General features: G+C 36.0%; 1 protein-coding gene across 1 annotated transcript in view; it reads right to left on the reverse strand.

Moving 5' to 3' along the window:
• Window positions 1-25,261, reverse strand: part of ABCD2 (ATP binding cassette subfamily D member 2) — an 85,708-nt gene that overhangs the window by 13,420 nt on the left and 47,027 nt on the right. The window contains exons 7-8 of the mRNA XM_005887731.2: window positions 19,023-19,168; window positions 6,735-6,819 (exon numbers count right to left, since the gene is read on the reverse strand). Of these exons, the coding sequence (XP_005887793.1) occupies window positions 6,735-6,819; window positions 19,023-19,168 (231 nt within the window). The remainder of the gene's footprint in view (window positions 1-6,734; window positions 6,820-19,022; window positions 19,169-25,261) is intronic.

The following is a 25,261-nucleotide window of genomic DNA, read 5'->3' on the forward strand; positions in this document are numbered from 1 at the left end:
CATTACTTTGCCAAAAAAGGTCCGTCTAGTCAAGGCTATAGTTTTTCCAGTGGTCATGTATGGATGTGAGAGTTGGACTGTGAAGAAAACTGAGCACCGAGGAACTGATGCTTTTGAACTGTGGTGCTGGAGAAGACTCTTGAGAGTCCCTTGGACTGCAAGGAGATCCAACCAGTCCATCCTAAAGGAGATCAGTCCTGGGTGTTCATCAGAAGGACTGATGCTGAGGCTAAAACTCCAATACTTTGGCCACCTCATGCGAAGAGTTGACTCACTGGAAAAGACCCTGATGCTGGGAGGGATTGGGACCAGGAGGAGAAGGGGACGACAGAGGATGAGATGGCTGGATGGCATCACCGCCTCGATAGACATGAGTTTGAGTGAACTCTGGGAGTTGGTGATAGACAGGGAGGCCTGGCATGCTGTGATTCATGGGGTCGTAAAGAGTTGGACATGACTGAGCGACTGAACTGAACTGAAGACATGGAAGCAACCTAAATGAATATGGACAGATGAATGCATAAAGAAGATTTGGTGTGTTCCACAAAATGAAATAGTACTTAGCCATAAAAAAATAATGAAATAATGCTATTTTCAGCAACATGGATGCAACCAGAGATTATCATACTAAGTAAAGACAGCCAGAGAAAGACAAATATCATATGCTATTATATTTTATATGAACATGAACCTATCTGTGAAATACAGACTCATGGACATAGAGAACTTGTTTATGGTTGCCAAGGGGGAGGGATGGGGGAGGAAGGCGTGAGAGGTTGGGGTAAGCAGATGTAAGCTGTTATACATGGAAAGGGTAAACAGAAGATTCTACTGTATAGTAAGAGAACTATATTCAGTATCATATGACAAACCATAAAATGGAGATTAATTTTTTAAATAGAATATATACATATACACACACACACATATATATATAACTGAATCATTTTGCTGTACAGGAGTAATTAATACAACACTGTAAATCAACTATGCTTCAGGAAAAAATACACTGTAAAAGAATAAAATAAAATGACAAAAGATAAAAATTGAAACCAGTAGTAATGTCTCATTCAGCAAAAATATTTGGCACTTCAAACTCTTTTCCTAGTAATTTGATGGATTGTTTATTAATAGGATCCTGTTTAATATTGGGGGGTACCCTGTCAAGGATAATAGATAGCTTCCCTGGTGGTCCAGTGGTTAATAGTCCACCTTGCAATGCAAGGGACACTGGTTTGATCCATGGTCCAGGAGGCTCCCACATGCCATGGAGCAGCAAGCCCATAAGCCACAACTGCTGAGCCTGCACTCAAGAAGCCCATGTGCCTAGAGCCTGTGCTCTGCAACAAGAGAAGCCATCACAATGAGAAGTCCATGCCCCGCAACAAAGGGTAGCTTCTGCTCACCACAACTAGGGAAAGCCCTCATGCAGCACCAATGACTTAGCATAGCCAAAAATAACTAAATGTAAGTATAATAGATACAGGAGACAAACCCAACTTTAACACTACACTTGATTTTAATACCAGCTCTCCACACAAAGAAATAAAGATCACTGCAGTTTCCCCTTGACAACAGAAGTGGTTTAACTGGTTAGCTTTTGGTTATTGTTCAGGTTAAAGTATCAAGAATTATTTGTCTCAGAGTTTATTTCTGTTTGTGGATGATTTTCTTAAGTAAAAATGAGAGAGGAGAAAAGGAAGTATAAAACAGAGAGGCTTGGGGTAAAATTTTATTTTTTTGTATAACTATTTTTAGTAATGGTACTGTATTGTCTTATTTTTTAGAGTGCTTTGAGGTAAACAGAAGAGATGCCATTTTAGAATTAGAAAAAATGTATATTTCTTACACTCTGTTGTCATAGCAACTCCTAGCCTAGCAGATGTAAGATATTTTGTTTCCTTGGTAGAACTGGTTTTGTGGGGTGTGTGTGTGTGTGTGTGTGTGTGTGTGTGTGTGTGTGTGTATACGCATGCGTACACGCATGCAAATATATTAAGCAGGGACTGTAAGCTGAAACTGATATAACTAAGTTAAACATTAGATAACACTGTTTCTCAGATTTTTCTTTTGGTGCATCATCAGAAGAGTGAGGCTTAAGAAGGATCTAATCTATTTCCTATAAGGTGGGACTTTTCTAATCATTTTTAAACATTAAAATTAAAATCCTCTCAAAAAGACTAAGATTTTGACACATAATTCTCCTTGCTAAAGTACTCCACTTTAGTTGTTAGCTCAAGTCTTTCTCATTATAATTCAAATCTTCTTAATAATTCTTTGAGAAAGAAGGGAGGCAATTTTTCATTATTATACTTTTCCTTCACTGGGTTTTTAAAATTTTTTTAAGTTGATTTATAATGTTACATTAATTACTCCTATACAGCAAGGTGATTAAGATATATATATATACATGTATGTGTGTGTGTTTAGTTGCTTAGTCATATCTGACTCTTTGTGACCCCATGGACTGTAGCCCACAAGGGTCCTCTGTCCATGGGATTTCCCAGGCAAGAATACTGGAGTGGGTTGCCATTTCCTATATATATTCAGATATATATGTATACATGTATATATACATATATATCTGAATCACTTTGTTGTATATATATGTATATACATATATGTCTGAATCACTTTGTTGTACAGGAGTAATTAATATAATATTGTAAATCAACTATAATAAAATATAATACATATATTCTTTTTTATATTCTTCTCCATTATGGCTTATCATAGGATAGCAAACATAGTTCCTTTTGCTATACAGCAGGACCCTGTTGTTTATCCATTATACATATAAAAGCTCACATTTGCTAACCCCCACCTACTCAGTCCGTCCCCACAAATCCTCTCTCCTAGCAAGCACTAATCTGTTCTCTCTGTTAATGAATATGTTTCTGCTTCATAGATAGGTTTATTTGTGTCATATTTTAGATTCCACATATGAATGACCTCATATGGTATTTGCTTTCTCTTTCTGACTTACTTCATTTAGTATGATAACCTCTAGTTGCATCTGTGTTGCTGCAAATGGCATTCTTTCTTTTTTTTTTTTAAGCTATGAAGTATTCCATTATATAGATGTACCACATGTTTATCCTTCATCTGTAGATGGACATTTAGGTGGTTTCCATGTCTGGGCTATTGTGAATAGTGCTGCTATGAATACTGGGGTGCATGTATCTTTATGAATTATAGTTTTGTACAGATATATGCCCAGGAGTGGGATTGCTGGGTCATATGGTAATTTTAGTTTTAGTTTTCTAAGGAACCTGCACACTGGTTTCCACAGTAGCTTCACCAACTTACATTTCCACAAACAGTGAGGTCCTTCACTAGCTTTAGTATTTTTTATTCAGTATCATTTTATACCAAAAATATTTTAGATACATGAGTATCAAGTATTTAAGTGATAGGCACTTAAAAATCTCTTTAGGTTAGCATCTTTTATTAATGCCACTTGCTTTTTATCTTATTAACACACTGAGATAATGAGAAATTTACAGCCACATATTACGTTCCATCATTTTACATTTCAGGCTTCAGTTGTAGTTCAGTTGGTAAAGAAACTGCCTGCAATGCAGGAGCCCTGGGTTTGATTCTTGGGTTGGGAAGATTTAACTGGAGAAGCAAATGGCAACCCACTCCAGTATTCTTGCCTGGAGAATCCCATGGACAGAGGAGCCTGGCAGGTTACAGTCCATGGGATTGCAAGAGTCGGACATGACTGAGCAAGAAAACCACCAGCATGTCACATTTCACCAACTATATGGGGGATCATATTACTGAATATTTATGGACAAGGCACAGACAGATTCAAGGTAATAGTGGTTAACAGATAGTCATAAATTTCATACTACAAAGTTTACTCTCGAATCTCACCACATTATCTCAAAAAAGTCATTGTAAAATATACTTCACTAAAAATTCAGAGTTTGCATATTTTAGTTTATATTTTTTAGTTTGCCTTACCCTTGAACTAACCATGTATGTTATTAAAATACCATGTTATTACACAACATTTTTCTCATGTATAAACTCCAGCTATAACACAAAATAATACATATTGTATGATTTAATTTTGGGGCTTCTCTGGTGGCTCAGACAGTAAAGAATCTGCCCACAATGTGGGAGACCTGGGTTTGATCCCTGGGTCGGGAAGATCCCCTGAAGGATGGAATGGCAACCCACTCCAGTATTCTTGCCTGGAGAATTCCATGGAGAGAGGAGCCTAGTGAGCTACAGTCCATGGGGTCGCAAAGAGTTGGACATAACTGAGCGACAAACACACACACAACATGATTAATTTATATGAAGTTGTAGAACAGGAGAACTAATTTATGCATTAGAAATGGAAACAGAAATTGTCTATGGAAAGATTTGACTGGAAAGGGGCATGAGGGACTTTCTAAGTGATAGAATCATTCTTTATCTTAATTGGGATATTGATTATATATTGTATATACATTTATCAGAATTCATTGAATTGAATACTGAAATACATTTATGTATTTGGTACATAAATGTTATAATAATAATAAACCTTGGCTAGCTATTACATAGTAATACACATAATAGGATACAAAATAAAAAGAGGGATACAAGGAGTTCCCTTGTGGTGCAGTTGTTAGGACTCAGTGCTTTCACTGCTGGGGCCTGATTTCAATCTCTGGTCAGGGAACTAAGATTCCACAAGCCATGTGGTATGCCCCCCCCCAAAAAAAGAGGAATATAAACTGTAAATACTTTATGAAAATAGTTACATATTAAAAAGTTAAAAATAACAACCAACTTTTGTATACTAAAATAGAGAAAATACTATACTAAAATTTTATGTGCTACAAGTAGTAAAACAGAATTTTTTCTTCTTTTTACTCATCTAAATTTTCCACTTCTATAATATAAACACATAATTATATTTAATAAAGTCATTTAAACTATACATTATTTTTTCAGTGATAAATATTACATGTTATATTCTTACCAGAAAGGCTGAACCTAAATATAATCAAGTTTTTAGCTCTAATTTCCAGTTTATAAGAAAAATAGTAGATTGAGGAAAGAGGTAAAGGGATCTCAAGAGGAAGCAATCAGATCAATCTTGAAAGGACAACATTCTTAAAGGACAACTGACCTAGCTTCTTCAACAAGTCAATAGTATAAAAGATGGGAGGGGCACAGAGGCAGGAGAAGAAACAACTCTTTGAATTAAAAATAATTAAGAGATATATAACAACAAAATTCAATACATAAAATTTGTTTGGATCTTGGTTTGAACAAACCGAGTATAAAAAGATATTTTTGAGACTATCAGGGAAATTGGATATGAACCAGGTATGAAATAATTTTAAATGATTATTGTCAATTGTATTAATGATGATTATGGTATATAATATAAGAAAAATATCCTAATATTTCAGAGATTGATGTCAAAATATTTCATGAAAAATTCCATGACTTTGGATTTGCTTCACAATGCTTTATATAAAAAAATAAATAAATCAAGTGCTGTAAAATATTAGACTTGTTGAATCAGTGTGATGGGAATATAGGGTTCATCTTACAATATTCTCTTTTTTGATGAACTTTTAATGGATTTTCCATAATAAAAGATTTCTAAAAAATTGATAGTCAACTTGTTGCTAAGTGTTTAATGAAGCTTACTTGATTTTTTTTTTGCATTTTTCTATCAGCTTTTAAAAGTTCCCTACAGAAGTTTTATTGCTTCCACTGCAACTTCGTCAAGAGTATTGCATGTGCCCCAGCTTATGGTCCACTCAGCCATCCATGTACATAACTTTAATGCCCAAGATGTAAGTACTGAAAGTAACAACTTAGGTTCTCATTGCCAGAGGCCTAACATTAAAATGGGAATTTATTTTTCACAGAAAATAGGATTAAAAAAAAGGAACAAATCATAATAGCTTCAATATTTATTTCTAGTGTCTTGTGCTTGATACTCTGAACCAAAAGGCTATTAAGCTGGTTAGAAATAGAAAAGTTTTATCAAGATAAATTATTTCCTGCATCTCTTTATTTCTGAGTCCATTAAGACTTAGGCTGGTTGGTTCCTTTTACCATTAGATATGCCTCCTCTCAAGGAGAACACTACTAACTTTATAGGCCACTGACTGACTAGAAATTTAATTTAGTTTTAATTTAATCATGTAATTGAGAAGTATTACTGAATATCTGGGCTTCCCTGGTGGCTCAAATGGTAAAGAATCTGCCTGCAATGCAGAAGATCTGGGTCCGATCCCTGGGTTGGGAAGATCCCCTGGAGAAGGGAACAGTTACCTACCTCAGTATTATGGGCTGGAGAATTCCACGGACCAAGGAGCCTGGAAGGCTACACGCTATGGGGTTGCAAAGAGTTAGACACAACTGAGCAACTTTGACTTTCACTGAATGTCCACCTACTGTGTTCACAATAGCATAATAGTGGTTATCTAGTCTTCACATTTTAAAATTAGTAATTATCCCACTTTCAAACTTAGGACACAAAAATTAAATTTTGTCATCTAACATTACTCAACATAAAATAAATAGAACAAACACTTGGAGATTTCTGTCACATTAAAAAACAACCTAAGAAATTTAAATACTATAAATTCTAAGCACTAGCTTTTCAGAAATATATTTTCAAACCGAATGAGGACAAGGGATCCTATCCGAACATTTTTTATTACAACAATAGAATAGTATCAATAGTAACTTGAATATAATACACTTACCTATGATAAAACATGCGAGCCATGCCCATTCTTTGCTTTTCCCCTCCTGATAAGACATCTTTCCAGTCCATAATAGCATCCCATCCTTTAAAATATATAAAAATACATATTGTATAAAGCATCTTTTAATCCAAGAGAGCATCTTTTACAGTTTTTACCTAGACAAGTGATTCCTAGCAAGTTTAAGCTATTACACAAAGAACCTGATATTTCACAAAACATATGCCTGGATAGACCAGAGTGCCTTACGTTTAAGCACTTGGTCTTAGATTTGATATTTTTTAATGGTAATAATTACTTATATTGACAGAACATATTCTAAGAATTCTAAATACTGATACCTTGAAAAGGTGTTTATTTTTTAATGTCTCCAAAGAGTTGGTATACTTAGACTTATTTTGCAGGGGGGTAGGAGAAAAGACCAACAAATTTGCACAGGCCTATTACAAAGTCTGGGCTTCCCAGGTGGCTCAGTGGGTAAAGAATCTGCCTGCAGTGCAAGAGACAAAGGTTTGATCCCTGGGTCTGGAGGGGATGGCAACCTATTCCAGTGTTCTTGCCTGAGAATCCCATGGACAGAAGAGCTTAGCAGGATACAGTCCACAGGGTCGCAAAGAGTAGGATATAACTGAAGTGACTGAGCACACACGCACATTACAAAGTCTACAAAAGATATGAAAGGAGCTTATTTAAATGGCTTCCATCTGCCTGGCACTTTATATGAGTTGTATTTTTCACAATTTTCATTGTATATTTCACAACCTTATGAGGTGTCTATTATTAGTGTTATTTTATAAGTAGATAAGCTGAAATTCATGAAGAAATTGATATATCAAAATTTATACAGCTATGTATTAGAGCTAGGATTTATATGTAAGTGTATCTTCATGTTTTACAATTTACCTATTCCATCTCTCACAACATCGTAAATACTTTCTGTTGGTTATTTATTCAAAAGCAAGTCTTCTATTTTCTAAAAAATAGGTTAGATTAAAAAAAAAGTTAGATCAATACATACTAGTATAGGGAAAAGCAAGATGGCAGAGAAGTAGGAGGACTAGGAGTTCATCTCCCCACAGATGCATCAAGAATATATCTAGATATGGAACAGGGCTCACAGAGCACTGGCTGAACACTAGGAGAAGACCTTAGACACTGGAAAGGGCAAGAAAGATCCATGCGGAACCATGTAAGACAAAAGAAAGAAGGGAAAAAGAAGAGGACAGGAAGTGGAATAGTATCTGCTTCTAGGTGGGGGTTCTGAAGAAGCTCAGAAGTTCCTGCATCCAGGGAAACCCCCTTGTGGAGGGGCAGATTGGATGGGACAGAAGGAAATCATCTGGGCCTGTTGGAGGGGAATGAAACAGCCGGTCTATGGCAGGCAGGACAAAGTGAGACCTGCATAGATGATCTGTGCCACAGCCCTGTGCCTCCGAGCCTGAGACTTGTGTCTGTCAGTGTGCATTGGCACTGGGTGCTGGAATATAGGCAATGACAGAAAAGCTGAGGAGAGGACTGCTGCTGGATGCAAGTAGACAGGACAGACTGAAGGGATGGGAATGAGAAAATCCACAACTGGGAATACTTGTGGAGGAAACCTGGACTACCATAGAAGCAAGGAGCCATTATTGAGTGGCATGTAGTGGGTGGAGCTGTCTTTGCAGCCTCTCTCCCTACACTGTCAGCCCCTACTTACACCTCGCCAGGTGGTAAAAATGGTTTCCGCCAGGGTGAGCTGTCTCATGCCTGCCACTAGGCACTAGAAAAGGCTCCTGCTGGGGCTAATCCTTTTGGAGCTGTGGCCAAACACTAGGAAAAGCCCCTCCCAGGGCTGGCCCCAGCTCACCTGCTGCTAGGAACTAGGAAAGGCCCCCGACAGGGCTGGCTCTGATTGCTTGGAAAGATCACCCAGGGCTAACCTCATGTGCCTGCCACCAGGTGATAGGAAATGCTCCCACCAGGGCTGGATCTCCCACATCATGGCCATCGGTTTCCCCGTGAACCTGTGACTGGGCCAGATCTCTTACAACTTCCAACCCCTTTGTGCACCTGTTGCCTCCCATGACGCTGGCAGCTGTGCCACCTCTGGGCCCTGTCCTCACTGGGGCAGACCAAAGTGCTCCAGGGCAGCCTTGGGAGTAGATCCCTGTGTGCGACTTATATTCAGAGGTGGAGCTAAAACCACTGCTAAGTCCCAGGGGCCACTGAATTTAAGAAGAAAAGCTGAAATTTTTCCTTGCAGATGCACAAATTGAAACCCTCACAAACAGCTTGGTAAAAACTCAGCACCTACAAAACATCTGAACAGATAAGTGCTCCCACAGCCAAGACAGACCTAGTTTTAGTAGGTGTAGCACTAGGGGTAAAGAACCCACCTGCCAATACAGGAGATATAAAAGATATGGGTTCAATCCCTGGGTTGAGAAGATCCCCTGGAAGCAGGGCAATCCACTCCAGTAGTGTTGTCTGCAGAATCCCATGGACAAAGGAGCCTAGCAGGCTATAGTCCATAGGGTTGCAAGATTCAGGCACAACTGAAGTGACTTAACATGCATGTACACTTGGTGGCTTGTGCCAGGCTAAAATCTGAGCTACCCCTATAACACCTGGTAGCTTCCTAGATGGTGCATTGGTAAAGAAACTACCTACCAGTGCAGGAGATGCAAGAGACGAGGGTTCAGTCCCTTGCTCAGGAAGATCCCTGGAGTGGGAAATAGCAACCTACTCCCATATTCTTGCATAAAAATTCCATGGACAGCAGAACCTGGTGGGCTACAGTCCATGGGGTCACAAAGAGACAGACATGACTGAGCAACTGAGCATGACTCAGCACCTAATACCCACAACTGGTCCAGATCCATGATTACTGCAATCCTGGGGCTGGACTTCAGTGGATCTACTCTGATGACCTGGTGAAAGAAATCTCTAGGAGACACCAGAGTCAAATGTTAGCATGGCAATGCTAATATCAGTGTAGTCTGAGGGTCTGCACAATGGGTGAAAGATCATACAACAGAGTACATCACAGGAGAGTAGCTCCAAAGAAGGGATACTTAGTAGCTTCCCTCCCAGCAGCAGTGCTCCAACCGTGCCTACTTTGCACCACAGATCAGAAACACAGCTAAGAAGCAAATCTGGGGGCTTCTACTACAACAACTTGGAAGCCGACTCCACCCATGACAGGGCAGTGACAACCAAAGAGCAAAGGGGAGCCCTCACTCAATATCCAAGGCAGGCTCTGGTCACCACAACAATAGTCTAACCCTCATTAAGAGGATAACAGCACAAGTCTCTGGATCAACCTCACCTACCAGGGGACAGATAACAGAAGCAAGAGGAACTGCAACCCTGCAGCCTGGAAAGCAGATCACAAACACAAAACTTTGAGGAAAAAAAAAAGGTAACAAAGAGATATGTTGCAGACGAAGGAGCAATATTAAAACCTACAAGAACAATTAAATAAAGAGGAGATAAGCAATCTGTCTGAAAGAGAATTCAGAGTATGATAGTAAAGATGATCCAAGATCTTAGAAACAGACTGGAGGCATGGATTGAAAAGATATAATAAAAGTTTAGCAAAGACCTAGAAGAACTAAAACACAAATAAACAAAAATGAACAAGACAGGAACTGAAAATGAAAAACACATTAGAAGAAATCAATAACAGAATAACTGAGGCAGAAGAATGCATAAGTGACCTGGAAGACAGAGTGGTATAAATCTCTGCTGTAGAACAGAATAATAATAATAATAAAATGAAAAGAAATGTGAATAAACTCAGAGACATCTGGAACAACATTAAATGCATGAACATTTGAATTATAGAGGTCCCAGAAGAAGAACAAAAAGGGTCTGAGAAAATATTTCCAGAAATCACAGTAAAAAACTTTTCTAACATGGGAAATGAGATAGTCACCCAAGCCTAGAAAGCAAAGAGAGTTGCATAAAGGATAAACCCAAGGAGGAACACACTGAGACACATATTATTAAACTAACAAAAATTAAGTACAAACAATATTAAAAGCAACAAGGGGAAAGCAACAAATAACAGACAAGGAAACCCCAAAAAGTTATCAGCTGATTTTTCAGCAGAAACTCTGCAGGTCAGAGGGAGTGGGAGGATATATTTAAAATGATGAAAAGGAAAAGCCTATAACCAAAAATACTCTAACCAGCGAGGCTCTCATTCCGATTTGACAGAGCATCAAAAATTTTACAGATAAACAAAAGCTAAGAGCATTCAGCACCTCCAAACCAGCTTTACAACTGCTAAAGGAACTTCTATAGGCAAAAAAACACTAGAAAGGAGAACAAAAAAGGAAGGGAAAGAGGAAAAAGACATACAAAGAAAACCACACCCCAAACAATTAAGAAAATGGCAATAGGAACATATCTATTGATAATTATCTGAAATGTAAATGGAATAATGTTCCAACCAGAAGAAACAGACTGGCTGAATGGATAAAACAAGACCTATATATAGGCTGTCTACAAGAGACCCACTTCAGACCTAGGGATACACACAGACTGAAATTGAGGAGATGGAAAAAGATAATCCATAAAAATGGAAAGCAAAGAAAAGCTGGAGTAGCAATACTCACATCAGACAAAATAGACTTTAAAATAAAGACTGTTAACAAGATAAGGAAAGATGCTACCTAATAATCAAGGGATCAATCCAAGAAGAAGATAAAGCAATTGTAAATATTTATGCACTCAACCTAGGAGAAAAAATTAACAAGAAAACACAAGTCTTAAATGAAACATTAGACCAGATAGACTTAATTGATATATACAGGACATTCCATCAGAAAACAGGAGAATATATTTTCTTTTCAAGAGCACATGAAACATTCTCCAGGATAGATTACATCTTGGGTCACAAATCAAGCTTCAGTAAAGTTAAGAAAACTGATATTGTATCAGGTATCTTTTCTGAAACAATGCTATGAGATTAGAAAGCAAATAAGGGGGAAAAAAAAACTATTAAAAACACAAACATGTGGAGGCTAAACAATGTGCTATTAAACAACCTATGGATAACTGGAGAAATCAAAAAGGAAATAAAAAATATCTAGAAACAATTGAAAACTAAAACAGGTGACCCAAAGCCTATGGAAAGCAGCACAGTTCTAAGAGGGAAGTTTATAACAATACAATCCATCTCAAGAAAAATATCAAATAAACAACACAACCTTGTACCAAATGCAACTAGAGAAATAAGAACAAACAAAACCAAAAGTTAGAAGAAGGAAAGAAATAATAAAAAACAGAGCAAAAATAAATGAAATATTATAAAACAGAGAATAGCAAAAGCCAATGAAACTAAAAATTGGTTCTTTGAGAAGATAAGCAAAATTGATAAAACCATTAGCCAGACTCCTTAAGAAAAAAAAAGGGAGAGGACTCAAATCAATAAAATTAGAAATGGAAAAGGAGACATTACAGCTGACACCACAGAAACACAAAAGATCATAAGAGACTACTACAAGCAATTACTAGGTTAACCAAAATGTTTGGGTTTTTCTGTAACATCTTCTGAAAAAATTTGTGTGAACTTTTTGACCAACTCAGTGTATGCCAATAAAATGGACAACCTGGAAGAAATGGACAAATTCTTAGAAAGGTATAACTTTCTAAGACTGAACTAGGAAGAAATAGAAAATATGAACAGGGATTTCCCTGGTGGTCCAGTGGTTAAAAATCTGTCTCCCAGAGCACAGGATACAGGATTGATCCTTGGAGAACTATGATCCCACAAGCCAGAGAGGAACTAAACCCACATGCTACAACTAGAGAGAAGCCCATGTGCCACAGCAAAGAACCTACATGCCACAGCTAAAACTCAATGCAGCCTTATAAGTAAATAAATATATTTAAAAAAATTTAACTGAACAAAATTATGAACAGGCCAGTCATGAATAATGAAATTGAAATAAAACTGTGATTAAAATCTTCCAAGAAACAAAAGTACAGGACTAGATGGTGTCACAGGTGAATTCTATTTTAGAGACCAGCTAACATGTCCTTCTCAAATTCTTCCAAAAATTGCAGAGGGAGGGACACTCCCAAGCTAATTTTATAAGGCCACTATCACCCTGATACCAAAACCAGACAAAATTAATACACAGGAATCTCTTTCATTCCAATGCACTAACAGAAGATCAGAAAGAGAAATTAAGAAAACAATTCGATTTATGATTTCATCATGAAGATGAAACTATCTAGGGATAAAACTATCTAAGAAGGAAAAATACCTTGATTCAGAAAACTATAGGATACTGATGAAAGAAAACAAAGATGATACGAATGGATGGAGAGATATACCATGTTCTTGGATTTGAAGAATCAATACTGTAAAAATAATTGTACTACCCAAAGCAATCCACAGATTCAATGGAATCCCCATCAAATTACCAATGACATTATTCCACAGAATCAGATTAAAATATTTTTTAATTTGTATGGAAACACAAAATACCCCAAATAGCCAAAGCAATCTTGAAAAATAAAAACAGAGCTGGAGGAATCAGGCTCTCTGACTTCAGACTATACTACAGACTAAAGCTACAGTAATCAAGACAGTATGGTACTGGGGCAAAAAAAGACATATGGATCAATGGAACAAGATAGAAAGCCCAAAGATAAATCTAGACACCTCTGTTCACCTACTTTATGACAAAGGAGGCAAGAATATACAACGGAAAAAAGACAGTCTCTTCAATAAGTGGTGCTGGGAAAACTGGGCAGCTATCTGTAAAAGAATAAAATTAGAACACTTCCTAATACCATACACAAAAACAAACTCAAAATAGATTAAAGACCTAGATGTAAGGCTGGGCACTTACAACTCTTAGAGAAAATCATAAGCAGAACACCCTCTAACATAAATTATAGAAAGATCTTTTTGGATCCATCTCCCAGAATAGTGAAACTAAAAACAAAAATAAGCAAAATGAGATCTAATTAAACTTATAACCTTTTGCACAGTAAATGAAACAATAAATAAAACAAAAATACAACCTTCAGAATAGGAGAAAATATTTGCAAACAAAACAACCAACAAGGGATTCATCTCCAAAATATACAAACAGCTTATATAGCTCAATAATAAAAGAAACAATCCAATGAAAAAATGGGTGGAAGACCTAATAGACTTTTTTTCAAAGAAGACATACAGATGGCCAAAAAGCACATAAAAAAGATGCTCAACATCACTAATTATTAGAGAAATGAAAATTAAAATTACTTGTCAGAAAGACCATCATGAAAACATTTATAAACAATAAATGCTGGAGAGGGTGTGAAGAAAAGAGAAACCCTCCAACACTGTTGGTGGGCAAGTAAATTGGTACAACTACTATGGAGAACAATATGGAAGTTTTTCAAAAAATTAAAAATAGAACTACCATATGACCAAGAAATCTCACTCCAGTCATCTATGTGGAGAAAACCAAAATTCAAATAGATACACGCACCCCAGTATTTATTGCAGCACTATTTACAATAGCCAAGACATGGAAGGAACCTAAATGTCCATCAACAGAGGAATGGATAAAGACCTGGTACATACTTACAGTGGGATATTAGTCATAAAAAGGAACAAAGCAGTGCCATTTGCAAAGATGTGAAGAGAGCTAGAGACTGTCATATAGAATGAAGTAAGTTGGAAAGAGAAAAATACATATCATGTAATATCACTTATATGTGGAATCTAGAAAAATGGTACAGAAGAACTTATTTGCAAAGCAGAAATGGGGACACAGATGTAGAGAACAACCTTATGGATATCAGTGGGGGAAAGGAGGATGAATTGGGAGATTGGGGTTGGGATTGACATATGCACATTATTATGTATAAAATGAGAACCTACTGTGTTGCACAGGGAAGTCAATGTTCTGTGATGATCTGTATGGGAAGGAAATCTAAAAAAGCGGGGGATATATGTATACATAAGGCAATGGCACCCCACTCCAGTACTCTTGCTTGGAAAATCCCATGGATGGAGGAGCCTGTTAGGCTGCAGTCCATGGGGTCACTAAGAGTCGGACATGACTGAGCGACTTCACTTTCACTTTTCACTTTCATGCATTGGAGAAGGAAATGGCAGCCCACTCCAGTGTTCTTGCCTGAAGAATCCCAGGGACGGGGGAGCCTGGTGGGCTGCCGTCTATGGGGTCACACAGAGTCGGACACGACTTAAGTGACTTAGCATAGCATAGCATAGATGATTCACTTTGTAGAAACACAATATTGTAAAGCAACTATGCCTGCATGCATGCTAAGTTACTTCAGTTGTATCCAACTCTTTGCAACCCTATGGACTGTAGCCCACCAGGCTCCTCTGCCCAGGGGATTCTCTAGGCAAGAATACTGGAGTGGATTGCCATGCCCTCCTCCAGGGGATCTTCCCAACCCAGGGAGTGAACCCGTGTCTCTTATGTCTCCTGAATTGGCAGGAAGGTTCTTTACAATTCACACGACTTGGGATGTCCAAAACAACTATACTTCAATAAAAGTTTTTTTTAAAAAATACATACTGATATAAAAATGTACCTAGAATATTTTTTATATGAAAAACCAAATTGCAAAATTGTGTTTGTATACAGATCACCCTTAAACAACATAAATTTGAACTGAGAAATACTTACACACCTGCTTTTTCAATAGTAAATACTGTGGTACTATATAGTTTGTGGTTGGTTTAACCCACAACAGCAGAACAGCAGATATGAAAGAACCATGGATATGAGGGCCTTCTGTAAGTTATATGCAGATTTTCAATTGCTTGCTAAAACCTTTGAGTTCCGTGGAACAAAAGGACATGGTTTATTTAAATATGTAAAATTAAAGCTGCCTTTGACCCGAATACTTTTCTCTTTTGCCTTCTCAGTTAGTAAGGGGAAATTTTTTTAAGTCCAGAACATTTTTCCACTGTGTAGCAATCTGAATCTATTTTTCAAAACATCATTTATGTTTCACAAATATTATAAAATTAAGTTACAGAGAAAAATTTTTTGCAACAGTTTTTATTAGAAGTAAGAAACACATAAGGTATATAAATTATAATTGTACTCAGTTGTCAGTTGTGTCTGATTCTTTGTGACCCCCTGGACTGTAGCCCACCAGGCTCCTCGGTCCATGGAATTTTCCAGGCAAGAGCACTGTAGTGGTTGCCATTTTCTACTCCAGGGGATCTTCCCAACCCAGGGATCAAACTTGTGTCTCTTATGTCTCCAGGATTGGTAGGTGGATTCTTTACCACTAGCGCCACCTGGGAAGCCCTATAAATTATAATTGCATCATCTCTGGGAATGGAATTATGAGGCTTTTACTTTCTAAGATGTACATTTTTACAATATTTGAAAAATTAAAATTACTATCTTTATATTATTTTTATGGCCTGTCTTAATTTTGTAATAAGAAAAAAAAGTCACTTAGAAACAAAATCATTGGGTCTCTTAGGAAGGCAGTCATATCAGATATTTTTCTGAAGTGAGAATATCATAAAACAGAGTGGACTAAGCAAATCCTGATTTTCAAAGAGGAAAATGACTATCAAAACTCTCACACACATACTCACAAACACAAATATACACATGCACAAACACACACATGCAAACTTAGGACATTACCAAATCCCAAGTAGTCTAGGTTTAATTTTCCCATTTGGAAAAAATCCAGGCCCTCTGCTTTCTTTATTATTTCTCAACTGAATTTTCATCTTTACTAAAATTTCTAAATAAACTCGGTCAAAGGGAAAGGAAATGAGAACTAGAGTTTCATTGTTTCTTGTGCACTGGATTGAAAAGACTTTCCCTATTTCCCAATGATACTCCCCAAAAGGGACCAGTGTTCATTCCTGGGCAAACTTCCAGGAATTTTCCATCTATTTAAAAACATAATTTTATATTAGGGAAAAACTCTAAATGCCATGTGATTCAAAGTTCTTGCTTCTAGTGAAAACTGTTGAAATAAAATTTCCTCTATGACTTTTATAGCATTTATGAAACATAAGTGAGGATTTGAAAAAATAGGTTTAGATTGCTACACAGTGGAGAAATATTCTGGGCTTAAAAAAATAGCTCCCCCCTTGAAATAAGAATGCACAAAGACGAAAGTATTTGGGTCAAAGCATCCTTAAATTTTATGTATTTAAATAAATTATGTTCATTGTTTCACTAAACCCAAAAGCTTTAACAGGCAATCTTTCTTGAACACAGAACATACAAATCAAAACTCTGAGTCACGATACTTCTTCTGATGCTGAAACAGTGATACTAAGTCAGCTAAGAAGTGAAGTTTTCTTGCTTCCTGAAGATGTACAAACTGTTTTCGCTCACATCTATTTGTTAACAATTCTACACCTTTCTATTTTGTAATTTGTTTGATGGAATAAAACATAGTTTTTAAATCTATCTTATACTAAAGTAAAGAATTTCTCTAAGCAAATTTCTTTAAGTGTTGGAACTAGTGTTGCTTCAAATCATTAATAGTCTTACTAGAACTTCAGCAGGCTTCTTCCAGAGTAAGTGATGTCCTTGCAAATTTGTTTTCTTGCTTTGCTTAAAAATATGTTTCATGTTTTAAGGACTAGGCAAGTACAGTGGATTTCCTTATCATTTTTTATGTATAAGGATATAACAAGCCTTATTAGTATCTAAGATGTTGAGATAGCATAACACAGTGGCATATCTTATATAGAACATTGACATTCAAGTCTCATCTGTGTTGGAATCCCTGTTCCACCTCTTGCTGAGGGCCCCTGGGGAAACTGCTAAACTTCTGAATTTCATCTGTTAAAGGGGGGTTAGTAAAATCCACATCATTGGGCAGCTACAAATATTAAATAAGATGACAGTGTAAACTGAGTAACATGTTATATTCTGCAGAGTGAGCACTCGATAAACCATAACAATTACTATCATGTATTTTTAAGGTTGAAAAATTCTTAAAACTAGTTCTAGAATTTCTTGATAACTTTTAAAAGAATAGAATATGTGACAAATTATTATAAATTTCTATTCAGATTATTAGATTTCAAACTTATCCAAATAACTTACCCCCAATTAATAGGTAGTTGCTATTTTGCCACACTGTTTTAAAACTGGGAAGAAGTTGACCATATGACACAAAAAGACAACCTGCTTTCCATATTTATAGCACTTATGAACTATGATATTATAAGATGATATGTATAAATATTATACATGATATTTATGAATATGTATTATATTCTAAAATGATATCTATAGATATCATATATAAATACAATAATATAATATTATCTCTTTTTGCCTACATTGGTTTCTTAATGTATCACATGAAATAATAGATGTGAAATATGTAAAATATTGAGCACCATCACACAAAGACAAAATATCTTTGTATCAATATTACATCTAGCTCTATTACCTTTAGCAACTATTGTGAATTTACTATGTATCACTGTTCTAAATACTTTAAATAAAGTCTTATTAAATCTTAACAGCATCTTTATAAGGTATTTATCTCCATTTTACAGGTGAAGATACAAAGGTACAGAGAACAGAGTTAAAGATTTGATTCCAGAATTCTGATTTCAAAGCCTACATTCTTAATTACGGTACTACTCTGCTTCTTTTGATCATGTAAGCGGGCTAGAAAAATAAAACACATGCAAAATTAAACATAGAATTCTAGCTTGCTATTTCAGTAGTTTTTCTAGGCTATCAAATTATATGTTATCAAGTTATTTCTGTGTTCTGAAAGTGATTCTTTCTTGAGCTGATATGTATAACTCTTATTCTTACTTTTTCAAAGTATGTTTTATGCTGAAAAACTACCAAACAGAAGTTTCTGTGTTTTATCTAATTCTCTATGTGTTGCTGTAGAGAAAAAAATAATGTATTGGTAAGACTGTTGGTCTGAAAATAAAAAGGTTCTGTGATACCTACTTCTCAAATTATTATATTTAATGTAAGCCGAGGGATTAACAGGAGAATATTTCTGTCATGAACCTTACATACATTTAGATTGACTATGGCTTCAGGAACACATGTTCATCCAAATATGAAAAAAATCTTCAAATGCTAGCTGTGGACTTAGGAAAAAGCTTAGTTTGCTGAACGAAATATAGCACAAACAGAAAAGAGCAAGTTAACAATGGAAAAGCAACAAAAGCTATAAATTCCATCTTTGCTTATGTGCTTATGTTCCAACAACAGCATACATCAAAATTAAACCCAACTTAATTTTTTTAAAGTTATGTTAAATACATGAAAAAAAGCCATGAATTATAGACTTTACCTCCTTCTCTTTGAACTATATGATAGAGATGAACACTGTGTAGAATACAATCTAGATCATGGTCTGTATAGCCTTTGTCATGCATGTCATCCACTGAATCTGGATAAATTACTTGATCTCGAAGACTTCCAAGAGACATGTATGGCCTGTAAAACACAAGAATCCGAGACAAAATCAGTTTAGCTTACTTATTGTGATATCCTAGTAGCCTGAAAACTCTAGAGGAGTCTTTAAATACTCTATTTCTAGGATTATATTTATTATCTGGTGATAAGTATTCTCTCTCAGATGTGTCAGGACAATATGTTGTTTTATTCATGTAAAAAAACATATTGAGACATGCCACAAGAAAAGTTTCTATAAGAAATACTTGGATATTTTCAGCACAGAAATACATACTTGTTCTGTTATACATATATTTTTTTAAGTTTTATACTCTGAATTTAATTTTTCAAAATACTTTGAAAAGGCAAGTCCTTTCCAAGAGGACAAGGATTCTGTTTAGGGGATCTGATTCAATTAGTGAAAAACGTGGGTAACAGTTGCCCAGAACATTTTGATTATTCCATCCAAAAAAGATTTATGTCTATATCATATAAAGACATACCTGTAGGATAGTACTATAAGATATATTATTATTATTTGCCACTTTATTTACTTTTTAATTGAAGGATAATTGCTTTACAGAGTTTTGTTATTTTCTGTCAAACATCAACAAGAATCATCCATAGGTACACCCATATCTCCTCCCTCTCTAACCTCCCTCCCATCTCCCTCCCATCCCAGCCTTCTAGATTGTCACAGAGCCCCTGTTTGAGCTCCCTGGGTCATACAGCAAATTCCCATTGGCTATCTATTTTACACACGGTATTGTAAGTTTCCATGTGTTCTGTTATATTTTATAAATGTTGCTTCTGTATTTCATCTAAAACTATTTGAGTTAAAAATTATAAAATTTGAGGCTTTGACAATATGAACAAACAAAACTTTTAAAAGATATTCAAAATAAGAGAAATGCAAATTAACAATATACTTAGTTTCTTATTTATCAGATTGGTAGAAGTTCAAAAACTTGACAATTCACTCAATCGGCAAGTCTATGGAGAGACAGGTACTTTCTTACAATCATGAAAATACAAAATGGTACAACCCTTTGGAGAGGATTTGGCAAACCAATATATCATCTGGTGTTTGATCCACTTCTAGGACTTTATTCTAAAAATATACTTTCAAAAGTGTACCACCAAGAACAAAAAAGTATATAAAGTTATCCATTACAGCATTATTTGAAATTGCAAAATATTGAGAAAACCTAAATGCACATACAAAGGAGACTGATTAAATAAACAATGGTACCTGTACCATGCAGCTATAAAACTGGATGTGGAAGGTCTCTATTAATTGATATAGAGTGATTTCCATAATATATTAAGTTGAAAAGCAAAGTACAAATTAGATGTATAGCAGAATTTCTCAACAGTGGTATCATGGCTATGTTAAACCAGATAATTCTTTGTTACTGAGGTCTTGTGTATTATAGGATGTTTAACAGCACATTTGGTCTCTACCCACTACATGACTAGATGTTAGTAGCATCCACTGTGGCAGAGACAAAAAAAAAAGTTTTCAAATATCCTCCAGGGGACAAAACCATCTCCATTTGATAGACCCACCAATGTGCAATGTACTACTTTCATGTAAAATGAAAGCAAAGTAAGAAAACGTAAGTTTATCTGCTGATATTTACAAAAGGAAATACAGTAAACCAGAAACTAATGAAATCGCTTATCTATAGAAGATGGGAGGAACAAAGCAGAATAGATAAGGAAGGGAGAGACCTCTCTAAATATCTTCCCTATGTATTTTAACTCTTAGACTCATGCTAAATGTTATTATTTTAATTAATAAAGATGAAGGAAGAAACCCTAAAATTGAATAGAAACAGAAACAAATAAACTGTAAGTATATCAAATGAACAACATAACCACATTGAAAGGGGAAGAGAGACTGATCCAAGTAACTTTCAAATTTGGCTACATAATTTCAGTTGAAAACCAAAAGAACCACAAAGCAACTTTGAAACTAACTGTTCATATTTCTTATTGCTGCAGGTGTAGAAATTCTGAAACTATGTTGTAGGAAAGACCAAGTAAGTAAATTTTAATAATGTCACAAGGTAGGGTTCTCATTGTGGAAGAAGGAAAATATAAATATGAAATGAGGGAGGAAAAGCAAAAAAAAAAAAAAACCAAAACACTATAGTGTTTAATTTGATTTAGAGTATCACCATGAATTCATATTTTTTCAAACAAAAACATCATGAAGAAACTATCTGATTAACCCAAACTGAGGGACTTTAAGAATAACCAACAATAGTTCTGCACTCATTACAAATATCAATGTCATAAAAAAAATGCTGAGGAATTTATTCAGGTTTAAAGAAACTAGGGCAACATAGCAACTAAAATGCAATGTATGATGCTGGACTGAGAAAAATAAGTTATCATAAAGAATAATATTGTATCAATTGGTAACATTTCAGTGTAGAAAGTTGTTGGACATTATCAAGAGGACTTCACTGTCAGTTGTCCAGTGAGTCGGACTCAGGCAATCTGATGCTCCTGACCCTCTCCCCTGGCCTATGTTCAACCCACAGTTCCCACAGCCACCAAGAATTTTAAAAGGGACCGCCTGAGAGAGCAATGTGGTGTTGAGAACATCTGGATGGTATACATGACTGAACTACATTAAAGTCCATACAAATTTTTATGATTCTGATAAATGGAATTAGAGATCTACTCATCTTGAAGCTGCCCATCACAAGCCTCAGATGTAACTTCCCTTGCTTATTAAATCTGCCACCCACCAGTCTAGAGTGGTCTGCCTTTTCCTGGTCTCTTCTTGCCCTCTATGTATGAGGGACAGTACAAAAACCAATAAAAGTATGTCCAGATAATATTATATCAGCTTTTAAAAATACATAAATTTTTTATAGGAAATATTACAGTACTTCATTATCTGTGCTGCTGCTGCTAAGTCGCTTCAGTTGTGTCTGACTCTGTGTGACCCCATAGACAGCAGCCCACCAGGCTCTGCCATCCCTGGGATTCTCCAGGCAAGAACACTAGAGTGGGTTGCCATTTCCTTCTCCATTGCGTGAAAGTGAAAAGTGAAAGTGAAGTCGCTCGGTCATGACTGACTCCTAGCGACCCCATGGAATGCAGCCCACCAGGCTTCTCCATCCACGGGATTTTCTAGGCAAGAGTACTGGAGTGGCTTGCCATTGCCTTGTTAACTAGTTATAAATTATACATGGATTTTCAAATGCTCGGGGGGTCAGCTCCTCTAACTTCTGTATTGCTCAAGGGTCAACTGCATACACTAAAGAAGTTATGCATGAAGATTTATTTACTGCAACTTACTTAATAATAAGGTGTGTACGTGTACAAAGAAAGAGAGAAAGAATCAAAGATTTTAGTGTACAAAGAGACAGAATAAAAGGTTTGAAATACAAAATGTGTTTTGTAGACCAATTATCTACCCACATTCCTATACCATTAAAATGATTGAGTTTAAGGATAGATACCATGAGGTTATAAAAGATTTAACTAATACTTGAAAATAAAAAGAATTTATATTTCAATTATACATGTATGCATTTATATAATAAGATTCTCAATGGAGTCTTTGCAATATAAGGAATCTCTGCTGCTGCTGCTGCTGCTGCTAAGTCGCTTCAGTCATGTTCAACTCTGTGTGACCCCATAGACGGCAGCCCACTAGGTTCCTCTGTCCCTAGGATTCTCCAGGCAAGAGTCCTGGAGTGGGTTGCCATTTTCTTCTCCAATGCATGAAAGTGAAAAGTGAAAGTGTAGTCGCTTAGTCATGTCCGACTCTTAGCGACCCCATGGACTGCAGCCTACCAGGCTCCTCCGTATGGGATTTTCCAGGCAAGAGTACTGGAGTGGGTTGCCATTACCTTCTCTGATAAGGAATCTCTAGTAATATCTTTTAAATTGAGATATATTCACATTATAAAATTTGTACTGTTAAAGTGTAAAATTCAATGATTTTTAGTATATTTACAAGCTCATGTAAATATTACCACTATCTAATTCTAAAACATTTCCTTTATCCCAAAAAGAAACTCAGCAGATACTCCTGGTTCTTCCTTCCTCCCTGGCAATCAATAATCTACTTTCTGTCTCTGTGGATTTGTGTATTCTAGAGATTTCACATGCATGGAATCACACAATACGTAGTCTTCTCTCTCTCAGCCTAAAGTCTTCAGGTTATTCCTTGTTGTAGAAGGTTGCTGTATTTCATTCTTTTCTATGTCTGAATTAAATTCCACTGTATAGATACGCCACATGTTGTTAATCTGAGTGTTAACAACACTCAGGTTGTTAAAGAGTGTTGTAAAGAGTGTTGTTTTCACTCTTTGGCTATTATGAACAGTGGGCATACATCTTGGAGTGGTGCATATGTTAACTGTGTTTAATTTTTTGAGGAACTGATCAAATGTTTTTCCCAAGGGCTGCATCATTTCTAGTCACTTTTCTTCTACCTTGGGTTAACCACTCCAGTATTCTGGTCTGGGGGATTCCATGGACAGCGGAGACTGGCAGGCTACAGTCCATGGGGTTGCAAAGATTTAGACACAACTGAGTGACTAACATTTTCACTTCTTGTATTCCCTATGTCTTCTCTTTCTGGTCTCTGCTTTATCTTCCCTCTCCAGTTTAGCCATATTAAAAAAAAAAAAACAGAATTAGAACACAATGTTACTTATTTCCATCATTTTAAGCATTTATATAATGTGATATTTTTTCATAATAACAACAGTAGCATAAAATATACAGTGGCCCTCAGGGCCAAGGAACAATTTTTCAGTTGGTACCCTGAGTCTAAGAAGAAATACAAGGAAATATTAAGAGTCGGTACTTTTGCTAACTTACAAAGCAATGTCTGTTCCAATTTAATGTAAATCAGAGGCACAGATATCCTCAGTATAAAACCCAAATAAATTCAATCCACAGAACAGCCATGACCATACATAACTGAGACTACAATGATTAAAATACATCTGAACATTCATTTCAAAGGTTTTTCTACGGGATTCCACTATAAGATCTGATTAACCAGCAATATTTGATGAAGTACCATTTTCTATCTACATTTCAGGGAATACAGTATAGAGACATGGATGTGATAATGGGTTTTGGAGAGAGAGTTCTAGACTAGAATCCCGATTTGGCCATTTACTAGCAATGTGACCCAAATCCTGAGCTACACTTACATCATTTGTAAAGTAACTTACTTATTGAATTTGTTATGAGGATAAAATGAAGGAGTGGGTTTTTATAAAGCAATATAGCCAGAGGACAGACAGTGAAGAATCTGCCTGCAATGCAGGAGACCCGGGTTTTATCCTTAGGTCAAGAAGACCCCCTGGAGAAAGGAATGGCTACTTACTCCAGTATTTTTATCTGGAGAATTCTATGGACAGAGGAACCTAGCAGGCTACAGTATATTGGGTCAATGCTACAAAGAGTTGGACAGGATTGGGTGATTAACACTCTCACATGAAGCAACTTAGTACAGTATGACAGACACATAGTAGGCATTCAATAAACCATTATGGAGACAAAAAAGTTCATTAAAAAGGCAATATTTTTAAAAAGAACTTAAGTTTGTTTTCTGTGTCTGAGTCTGTTTCTGGTTTGTGACAGAAAAGTTCAATTGAAAGTTGAAAGTTCATTTGAAAACAAACTGATGGTTACCAAAGGTGGAAGAGGAAGGGGAGGGATGCATTAGGAGTTTGAAATTAGAACATAAAATCTAATGTATATAAAATTGAAAAACAGTAAGGTTATATACTATTTAACTATTAAGCAGGATAGCACAGGGAACTATATTAAATATCTTGTCACAACCTTTACTGGAAAAGAATACACCACACACTTATGGTCAATTTATCTTCAACAAAGGAGGCAAGAACAAATACTGAAAAAGAGACTATCTTTTTAGCAAGCAGTGTTGTGAAAATTGGACAGTCACAGGTAAATCAATGAAGATATAACTTCTCACTATACACATGAAAAAAACTCTCAAAAAGGCTTAAAGGCTTAAATATAAGACATTACACCATAAAACTCCTAAAAGATAACATAGGTAAAAACACCCTTTGACATAAATTGTACTAATGTTTTCTTAGGTCAATTTCCCGAGGTAATAGA

This window comes from Bos mutus, chromosome 5, assembly GCF_027580195.1.
Source record: "Bos mutus isolate GX-2022 chromosome 5, NWIPB_WYAK_1.1, whole genome shotgun sequence".
NCBI classification, from domain to species: Eukaryota; Metazoa; Chordata; class Mammalia; order Artiodactyla; family Bovidae; genus Bos; species Bos mutus.